We start from the raw sequence: 10,800 nt of genomic DNA, 5'->3' as shown, positions 1-10,800 counted from the left end.
TCCTTGTGAAATAGCAACTCTGCAAACTCCCATCAAGTTCAATTTACTTTAGTTTTGTTTCTTTTCACGTCACATAACTAACATGAACAGTCACATGGTCCAGCAGATATTTAGACTGAGCTTTTAAATGCCTTAAACGTTGTTCATGTACTGAATTTGAATTACATGTCATGGGATTAGGAGTTCCTGATTTGTTTCAATGAATTTATATCCCCTGTGGGGATCCCATTTCAAAACCTCTGCCCTATTTAAAACCTGCCTTGTAAGCTTGGATAACAAGCCAGAAGAAAGACAGAGGTTCCGAACTTTAGAGCTTCAGTGAATACTTGTTACAAAATTCAGTACTCTAAAAAGTATGTTATTTATTTAATTAAGTGTTCACTGAAAAGGTAAATACCAAAAATTAACATTGTTTTCCTGTTTAAACAAAATATGTGGAAGAGGATTATTACCACTAAAGAAAGTCAGAATTCTGAAGAAAACAGTCAATTTTTTTTTTCAGTGGCCCTAAACCTCAGTTACAATATACATCAACAAAGATGTACTGTATGTTATAACTGTGGAAAACGTTAGGATACTCAATAATAGCTAGGGTCAACTAACCACATCAGTCTGAGAAAACCTGTCCGCTCTTCAGTTTCTGCTCTAAGATGATTGAGGAGTTTCTTGCATGTTTAACTTGTTTCAAGTCGTCCCAGAGGATCACTATGAAATTAAGTTCTTTCCATATCATAAGCTTTAGTGGGTTAACTGGTATGTTTTAAATCACTGTCATGTTGCAGAATCCAGTCCATCTTTTGCATCAGTAGCATATACGAATCATGACACTTCCACCTCCGTGGTCACAATTCAGTCTCTTTTTTTCGCTTGAATTCTGTATTTATCCCAAATATTTCCACTGTTTTTTTGTCCAAATAATTCAATTTATTTCCAGAAATCTTTGCCTGCATTTTCTGTGTGCAGGCAAAGATTTCTCTGTGGCAAACCATGAAAGTTTGCCACAGAGAATACATGACTGTAAAGCAAATCATACAAGCCAGTGGTTCCCAAAGTGTGGGGCGCGCCTCCTAGGGGGGGACACGGGAAGCGGTATGGATGAATGAATAAAGAAAAAAAAAAAACAGTTACACAAAAGTATTTCACTGTAAAGATGGTTTGTAGTTTGTTTTGTTGCAACCTGAAGTGTGAAATAAACTTCAGTGGAGTTTCAAAACAAAATATGTGTATAGGTTTATGTCTGGTTGAACGATGTGTGTTCCCAGTTGATTTTTTTTTCTTTTTTGGGGGGGATTTTATTGTAATTCATAGGGAGGTGCAGAAAATCTTTGGGAACCACTGATATACGCAATGACAAGAGCTTGCTGTGGACCCTTTGATGACAATTGTGTTTTTTTGTATACCAGTTAGCATCTTGCAGTCTGCCTTTAGGGGGAACTTGCTTAGATGGCTAATCCTTGTTTTAAAAATCCTCCACTTTTCATAGTGAATGGCTGGTTTTTTTTCCCATATTTCTCTCTCTATTTTTTTTTTTACATCTTTTACCAGTCCCATAAGCTTGTACACTCTTTTTTCTGAAGGTCGTACACAAGTGTTTGATCTCTCTTCAAAAGTCAAACATAAACTAGATCGACCGTCCATACAGTCATGGTCACTGTCAGGAATTTTAGGGACTGCTTCCTTCAAAATGTTTTAGCTTCCCTTTAGTAAAGAAACACATCACTTGTGAGAAATCCCCAGTGTGAAGAAGTTATCTGTTCCAGGAAAATAGCAGGATTCTTTTCCTTCAGAATTGTCATCAGTGCACAGCAACCTTCACAATTATTCCCACCCTTTGTAAAAGATAAGCCCCAAACAAATGGGTTTCTATGAAGACTATGACCTCTGGCACACTTTCTTTGATTTTTTTGGCATTACTATTATTCAATAGTATTCTGACAGGAAGCACAGAGAGAGAAGGGGAGGGCATGTAGCAAATGACTTGGGAATTGAACCTGGGTCAGCTGCATTGAGGACCGTCAGGGTAAACATTGATTAAAGGGAAGTCTGATTCCGAGTCTGGAAGCAAAAGATAAAGACAAAAATGACAAAAAAATCTTTCCCACGGTATTTCATTTTACTGTGCTTTGAAAAAGTATTCCCACCCTTTGAATTTTTTAAGGGTTTTGTCAAATCTCTACAAAAATTAGATATAATGTAAATTTAACTGGGAAATTTTATTAGAATTTTATGAGGTAGATAGAACACAGTATTATTACGTGACCTCTAATCTTTTATCCATTAATGAAACCCATTGCAACCAGTTTCCCAGTTTGTGACTACATCACAAACTGACAGAAATGAGCCAACAGGCTGAGCAGCGAGCGCATTAATCATCATGAATTCTTTTTGAATGAGAGGCAAGAAGGCATTCACATTTAGATTTTTTATTTTTACCTTCATGCAAAGCTATGTGTGAGAAAAAATCCCTAACATGGTATGGTAGTGACAGCATCATGCTGTGGGAACACGAAACCAGGTCAGAGTCAATGGGATGACGAAGGAAACTAAGTATGGACAATCGTTTTTAAAAAATTAGATTATGAAAGACTTGAGATCTTCCAGCAGTACAATATAACACTATATGCTAAACCAAAGCATATAGTGTTATATTGGCCTAGTCAAAGTTGAGGCATAAATTCAATTGATAATCTGTTAGGACCTTCCAGGACCTCTGCATTACATATGACAAAGCAAAGAAGTGAGTGAAGAAATCTAAAAACCTGGTTTTCTCAAAAAACTTTCAGTAAAGAAAAACTTAAATTTCAATCTGATTTTAAATACCAGCAGATTCACTTGTGATTACCGAATAAAGAGAGCCACCCACAGTCTCACCCAAAGCAGGGGCCTGCTCCAACGCAGCACCCATGAAATCATTACATTCCCCAATTAAGACATTATTCAGAAGGAATATTCCCCTCGTGTAAGAGTACTAATTATGTGATTAGGATTGATTGCATAATCTCAGCATAGGCCCGAGTGCTGACACGGAAGCACCTGTTGCCCTTAGATCTGCTCTGGCATCAAAAACTGGAAGATTTTTAAAGGTTGCAAATCAGTTCAGGGTGGTCTTAAAACAGATAATTGGGCTACAGGGGAAAATTAATCTTAATGATATCATTATTCCTAAGCTTTATTTGATTTGCACGCTCCGCAGAAGGCTACATGTGAGATTGCATCCTCACCTTCTGATGTTCTGAGTCATTTACACACCACAGGCAGGTTGGGACATTGCACAAAGACCAGAGTGAGGACACTCACGACCAATGCATGAAAAGTGGTTATGTGTGAGCTAGTGTGATGCTAGTGTGATTACGGCAGGGAGTGGAGGAAAGAAAGGTGTTTGTGCATGACTGTCATTCAACCGTTAGGACTGCAAGAGAGAAATGAATGATTGGTGAGTGTGTGGTGAATAAAACTGTCCTCTATCTCTGTTCAAGCTTTACCGTCAACCTTGTTCCTGTCCAGAAAGTCCAGTGCGCAACACTTCTCGTACTTGTGCATGTTAACCGGAAAGGGCATCAGTCAGCATTATCATTTCTCCTCCTGATTCAAAGGGTCAGCAGTCTAGACAGGGGCAAAAGGGAATTAAAATTCCACTTCCAACACACACACACACACACGCCCACGCACCCACACACACACACACACACACACACGCCCACACAAAAACATGATCAACGCACACACACACATGATCAAAGAAAAGGTGTGCCCTTCTTTTATTCACTTCCCAGAAGAAGCCTGAGTGATTTTTTTTCTTGGTGACGATTTTGTGCCAGTAAGCTATTTTCCCTAGAAGCATCATAAAAACCCATAATATTTGCAGCTGGCAGAAGTTTTTCCATTTTCCATTCGATTTTAAGTAATAATTACTTGTGTGAGTGAGAGTCTTATGGCAGCATGCAGAGTTTGAATCACTTTCTGCAAAAGCACGCGATGATATGAATCAGAAAAAGCCTGAGATCATGTCGCTGGCGGTGGTCTGCACAGTCGGATTGATCCAGTTGCTAAAACCTTCCATTGACTAGGCAGTAGTGGTCAGAACACTGACTAAACACACAGGCAAAGATAAACAAGGGAACATTCCAGCAAGTTCCCAAATTTCATCACTGCTCCTCTTCCATCTGGATGCTATTACACTGAACACTCTGATCGTCTCAGGAGAAATACATGCAAGAGTGAGACCCAATCACTGATCTCAGTTTATTAGCAATATAAATCAAAGGCACAAAAAGTCAATGATGTGCCAAATTAAGTTCCTTATGGTCTTTTGAACTCTCTTTGAACTCTTAACTGGACTGCACTCAAAAACTGGTCTCCACTGGTCTCCACTTCATACCTTGCACATATACATAGCTAAATAACTTCTATTTTACTGTCAAACTGCCGTCAATTCATATTAGCAACATTAATTAAAGTTGTACAGTCATTCAAATGTAATTTTGATGTAGAATTAAGAGCCTCAAATGACAGAGTTTCTTGTGCTGTGACTGTGTGTAAACCTCTGAACTGTACATCATGCTTACTGTGGTTATTTGCTGGAGTTTGCTAACTGTTGAAACACAAACGCTTCTATTTATTGTAAAAAGGAAAAAGAAAAGATGAAACGTTCTGAATGTCAGCGTGTCGGCTCGGCCTCAGCCGCGTTCTGTTGAGATTCTGCTTTTTGTGTGTATTTTTTGTGTGTGTATTATATACTTATATATAAAATATATAAGTATATTTTATACTTATATTTATATTTATATTTTATATTGTATTTTATTTTATTCTGGAGTAACCTCATAACATTGGAACCTCAAAACATTGTCCTGAGCCGTATGCAACGAAATTTCGTTCTGTATACATCCTGTGCATGCAAAATGATAATAAAGTTAGTCTAAGTCTAAGTCTAAGTCTTTTGTTGCTTAGGAAAATACAGTATATACTCAGACTAGTAAATTATCTTCTGCGTTTAGTACAAAGCAGTTGAGATGCAAAGCTACACAGTCAAATTAAAGCTAGTGTAGGAAAACTGGTGTGAAAAATGGTTACATTATGAGGAACATAAGCTATACTTCACACAAACACATATACACCCATACATGAGCATATATACTGTACATACATAACATATTTACTTTACAAAGTAAAGTAAAGGCTGTGTATATAACCACAGCCCAAAATAAAGTCTTATAAACTGTATTTTTACTCTTATTTAAAGTATTGCTACTTTTGTTTGAGTATATTTTTGTGTAAACCATCCACCACTGACAGAAAGAAAGGTTTACGTAAATTTTATTATTAAAGAGGTTTTATTTTTATGCTTTATTTCAAAGTGAAATTTAGTTTTTTGAAACAATTAAAATTAACTCCTTGTCTTTGCTTTAGCACTGCCGTAAAAACAGTCTAAATTATTATAACAAAACCACATTAAGCTAAAAAAATATAAGAAATGTGTTGTCAGTGACAAGGCTTTAGTTTATCGTCCTGAAACAAAATAAACTAAAGCCTTTCATACATAAATCTATCTATATAAATAGATAGAAATATATAGTAAGAATAATAAAGTAATGTATTGTATAATCGATGAATCGTCAACATACATTGTTCCCAGTTGTCCCTCTATTTATTAGACTTGTGCGCCCTCTAGCGTCACGTGTATAAGCTCACACCCTCTCTACTTGTAACGTCTTACTTTTCCGGTTAGATGGCGCTAGTGAGTAAACTGAAGCCAACAAACACCTCACAAAAAGGAAGAGGAAGCAGCCAGAGGAAGTCAGCTGTCTTCCTGTCTCTGACATCCGCGTCAAAGACACATAAAAAAACACACAAAAAAGGCCAAATTAAAGCTTAAAACCGCCTCCCTCTTCAGATTCAGAGTCGGACATTTAAATAGCATCAGCCATGTCGAAGAACACAGTGTCCGCCCGTTTCAGGCGAGTGGACGTGGATGAGTACGACGAGAACAAATTTGTGGACGAGGAGGACGGCGGAGAAAATCAGTTGGGTCCTGACGAGGCAGAGGTGGATTCCTTCATCAGACAATATCCTTTATATTATAAGCATGCAGAACTGGTACTTTGATGGTACATGAAGGATTAAGCGAATAATATTTTTTTGCGTTTTTTGATACGTTTTTTTTACGTGTATTTCCATAAGTTTCTGCTGCTACCTGAATGATTGGCCTGCTAGCTAAACACCCATCACTGTACAGACTTGCCTGACGGTCACATTCCAGGGATTCTTGCAAATTTCCCCTTGACGTAATTTTTTTATTTGCCACATTCCAAGCACAAACGTTAATGTATTTTGTGATAGACAGACACAAACTAGCGCTAAAGTATGAAATGAAAACTGAAGAATCTTAAAAGTGTGGAATGCATTTGTTTTCATCATCTCTAGGTCTATGCATTGTTGAAGCACCAGATGGAAGAGATAATTACTAAATAATTTCATTCTACAGGAGCCGAATAGTGACCAGTTTCTGATGTCCCATTAGGAAAACGCCTAAAGTATCAGGATTATGGATTATATATATTTATTTATGCTAAATGTTTATAATTATCATTACTTTTAGGCAGCGCAAGTCCCTGCAGAGTGTGTGCATCCTTAACCTTCCATTCACAGGGAATCTCATAGAGGCGTTACATGCAGTCCTGAAGAACCCACCAATCAACACAAAGAATCAGAACGTCAAGGTTACTTGCTTTAATTTATTTAAATAATGTTCTTGTAAACTTTGTAACGTGACCACATTTAATCATAATGCATTTTACTCATACACTGACAGCAGACTGGTCATTTGTGTTTTAATAAGTTGAGATGTTTTTTTTACTGCAATCTTAAAATTGAAAATTTGAGTTATAAGGAGAACTGTTTGCAAAATTATTAATGGCATACATAATTCCAGCATCAGATTATAGTTGGTGTTGCTCAGGATTTATCATTTTAGCATTCTAATAGCATCTGAGTGAGTTTGTGGTAGCTGTGTTCTGTAAATGTTCCTCTTTCCTGATCAGGATCGAGCTGAGGGTCTAGTGCTGAAGGTGCTCAGTGCCTTCAAGAGCAGCGACATCGAGAAAGCGGTGCAGTCGCTCGACAAGAACGGGGTAGACCTGCTGATGAAATACATCTACAAAGGGTTTGAGAGACCCTCAGAAAACAGCAGCGCAGTCCTGCTGCAGTGGCACGAAAAGGTAAATATTCCCAAACTATTTTGTAGCTATTAATTGTTGTCTGGATAACTGGATGTCTACGTATTCTTGAAAAGTCTTCGGAACGTTTTTTTAAGTCTGGAAAGATGATCAAGATTAAGCTTCTTGTATCATCAAACTTAAGACCACTTAAGTCTCAATTCTTTCACATTATTATGTGTGCCATCACATTTTCAAATAGTTTTATGTAATATTCACATTTTCAGTCAAATCAAATTTTGTTTTACTCATCTGGAAGCCAAAATCATCTAAATAACCAGGAAACAACAGGACGCTTATAAGTCTGTGAAATGAAAGTATGTAGTTTGTTTTGCTTTTTCTGTTCAATTACTAACATAAATGTTATTTTCGATAATATCCAAATTTAATAAAACACATCGCTAAAATCCTATTAACTGACTTGTCAATAAAGATTTTTTACTATTTATTACAGTGGAAAAATCTGCCAGATTTAATTCCATGATGTTAATGTGTGTTGTGTTTTCAGGCTCTGACTGCTGGAGGTGTGGGCAGCATCGTCAGGGTACTAACGGCGAGAAAAACGGTCTAAAAGCAGAGCGTAGAGGCATGTCACATCACTGACACGCTGCACTGTTCCTCTACCAGAAGGCATTGAAGCTGAAAGGAAAACCAGATTATTGTTCTTTTTACCCACTGAGATGCTGATTTACTTGAGGCAAAAATGTAGGACTTGAAATGTGGGTCAGAGTGGGTTTGAAAGCTGATTTTCTTTTTTTCCTTCTTTTTCAATCATCACAGCCTAAAGTCCTCACAGGGTGCTAAAAATACCTTCCTACTACATCTATGTGCTGATCCCTTTCCACCAGTGATGCCCAACTCTGAGATCAGTGTTCGTAAAAAGCAGGGTACCTCTGCATTTTAGCAGAAACGCTGGTGGAACTTCAATAATCAAACCTTTTCTGTTCGTATTTGTTCTGCGTTATGTTGTTTTAGCTTCACTTCCGGGTGAATAAAAGCAGTAAATCCTCTGAGGGTAACACTCGAGCCGTGGGCGTCTGTAGAAAAGCACAGTTTCAGATGGGAGGTGATAATATGAGCCACGGGGGGTCAGCATTCACCCTGGGGGGCTGCTGGGAGAGGATTAATACCCACGATGCATCTCATGATAATCCCACTTTGCAGTTTTCTCACATCCATATGCTCCCCTCTGCTACTGAACAGGGCATTGTGTGGCTAAACGGTACTGTTTACAGGAGACGCGTTTTCAGGAAACTACGTCCCAATGAGAATATGTGATTATATTTTAAGATTAATTTAACCTTAAAAAAAATCAGCATTATTCTTTACTTAGTAATTTTCCTCATATCCCCACTAAATTGAAATAAAAAATAAACAGTTTTCCACAGAAAGTTTTTCTGTTGCAGATTAGATTTTTGTTTTGCCGTATATCTAGAGGGGATTTAATTGAGATGTTTATATTGTCTGCATGATCCCATTTTTGAAATTTAAAATTATACATTTCATACCTGTCTTTTCTACATATTTTGCCACAAATATAAGTTTCTTTTTTGTATTAAGTTTCAAGTTAATTTCCTGCTTTATGTGCTTTAAACATCCTCTTCACTGTAGATTCTTTAACAACCACAAAGTAACAAGACTAAAGTACATTTTATAAGATGTTTTGTCTGCCTTATAGGGTAGACTATCTGTTGCCAAATCCTTTGTTTTTCTTTAATCTGAATTAAGTAGCCTATTTAGGTGGCTATTAGCTGAGCTTGTGTATCAGATGCAAGGTCTGTTGTGGTTCAACATGTTGCAGTTTTGAGAAAAGTATCATCAGTGAGTAAACACTCAGTGAAGTTTACTTACTTTATCCAGTATTTTACTCTCTGGTTGCTATTTGAATATGGATTATGTTTTCATTTAGTAACCAATTATGATGCATCCAAACATTAGATACAGTTTCCAATGCAGTAATAAGACTTGACGTGAAGCCAGAGATGTCTGATGATTTCCTCTGCTTCATGTAGTTCTTCTGTGATGCTCTTCAAGCCTGGAGGTGAGAAGACAAGGAACAGAGCAAACCTATGTGCTAACTGCCTTACTCAAATGTTTCTTTTTTATGTCTGTGCTTTTTTTGGAACAAAAATAAAAAGTATGACTGCTGATCATATTTTCATCTTGATGTTTTTATTGTGTTTTATATAATTAGCCCACAGTTTCTGATGGCTTCGAAAAACATCCTAGAATTGTCATGTTTTTATGAGTCGCAAGTGCATCACACTCACCTAAAGGCAATTCAGATTGGCCAATTAATATTCTCACCTTAATGTCTGAACAGCCAAATTTTTTAGATTGTCATTCATTAAGCAGAAAAGATTTTGCTTTTCAGTTACATTTTCAGACTTCCTTGTTTACACTTTAACAAATTTCAGCTCAAATGTTAATGTTCACATTTTTGCAGATGATCTGGTGATGCTTACAAATGCAAAAAAAAAAAGTCTAAACTTCTTTGAAGAAAAAAAGAGGAATTTGTGGTATTTGTTTTGGTATGTGACACTGATTTTGACACATCCCAGGACTGTGGGGTGTTTAACACAAGCAGAGAAGCAATGTCAATGGTGTGGTTGTTTTCTTCAATATATTGAATGGGTTGAAAAAATATATAGATTTTTGTCCATATTTGTGCATCGTGACAATGATCATCTTCAAAATTTTAAATGCATACATCAGTAGTTTGTGTTGCTAGGTTGACTTCTGCTACAGGCATGAATATTTTGTTTTTTCAGTGTAGTTTGAAATTTTTATTACAAAAACTAATAAAATTAGGAGAGGTACTGCATCACAATTTGAGCTAAAGCATTATGTACACGTTAAAATAAAATACATCCCGGTAATTCCTGGAAAGAAAAAAAGTGTTGCTGATTGAGTAGTTTCCATGACAACAAAACAGATGAAAACTATCTGGGAACCTCTAATTTCCAACAAGAGCACCATGCATCTCTACTAGTAAATGAAGTTCAGTTATGTTGATGTTCAAGCACTTTCCAGTAAAGTAACATTAGGTAGTTGGAATTACACATTGACTATAAGGAAACTGATCTTATAAATACATTTGAATGATGTGGGAAAATGTGAAGTCAAAATATAAAAAAACTAAAATAATCGACTCCTTACAGACTGGCAGAGCTTATAGGGATTAGAGGAAAGGATCAGTTTTATCCCCGTTTCCTCAGTCTCTTTCATCCCATTAATGTTACATCCATATATTGTCAGAACTGTAGCCGCTTTCTGTCCTCGCACACACTTAACATCAGTCTTTCAGTTTTCATACTGCGGTGGCCAAAAGTCCAAACACCACATCATATCACTCTCACCACACTGTTGTTCTGCAAGCTGAAGGCGCATTTCAACCGCACATCTTCATCTCACGTCATTTAAAGTGCTCTCAGTAAGGGTAGGCAGAGACAGCGATGTATACGATGAAGGTCGTCTGGTATTCGATGGCACCGTCCTTGCTGTAAGAGAGCGCTCGCACCTTCATGCGGTACGTGTGCGGCTCTCGCAGCGGCCGCGTGGTGAACAAAACACCCTTCATGTTCTC

General features: G+C 37.2%; 2 protein-coding genes across 2 annotated transcripts in view; one reads left to right on the top strand and one right to left on the bottom strand.

Moving 5' to 3' along the window:
• Positions 1 to 5,772: 5,772 nt before the first annotated feature.
• On the top strand, positions 5,773 to 9,367 carry arpc5b (actin related protein 2/3 complex, subunit 5B). Its single transcript, XM_032571893.1, has 4 exons — positions 5,773 to 6,065; positions 6,647 to 6,719; positions 7,041 to 7,217; positions 7,723 to 9,367. Exons 1-4 carry the CDS (start codon positions 5,926 to 5,928, stop codon positions 7,783 to 7,785), a joined length of 453 nt encoding a protein of 150 aa, XP_032427784.1. The 5' UTR covers positions 5,773 to 5,925; the 3' UTR covers positions 7,786 to 9,367.
• The window catches only part of hmcn1 (hemicentin 1), an 83,358-nt gene continuing 81,922 nt past the window's right edge, over positions 9,365 to 10,800 (bottom strand). The window contains 1 exon segment of the mRNA XM_032571892.1: positions 9,365 to 10,800. Coding sequence (XP_032427783.1) covers positions 10,645 to 10,800 — 156 coding nt within the window. The 3' untranslated portion in view covers positions 9,365 to 10,644.

The sequence above is a fragment of the Xiphophorus hellerii genome, chromosome 9 (assembly GCF_003331165.1).
Source record: "Xiphophorus hellerii strain 12219 chromosome 9, Xiphophorus_hellerii-4.1, whole genome shotgun sequence".
NCBI classification, from domain to species: Eukaryota; Metazoa; Chordata; class Actinopteri; order Cyprinodontiformes; family Poeciliidae; genus Xiphophorus; species Xiphophorus hellerii.
The sequence above is the reverse complement of the archived record's forward strand: the minus strand, read 5'-3'. Positions and strand labels throughout refer to the sequence as shown.

Excerpts from the sequence above, each read along its gene's own strand:
- arpc5b (XM_032571893.1), top strand. The coding sequence starts at position 5,926 with ATGTCGAAGAACACAGTGTCCGCCCGTTTCAGGCGAGTGGACGTGGAT. Across the intron at positions 6,720-7,040 it reads CAAAGAATCAGAACGTCAAG|GATCGAGCTGAGGGTCTAGT; the intron begins GTTACTTGCTTT and ends TTTCCTGATCAG. Across the intron at positions 7,218-7,722 it reads TGCTGCAGTGGCACGAAAAG|GCTCTGACTGCTGGAGGTGT; the intron begins GTAAATATTCCC and ends TTGTGTTTTCAG.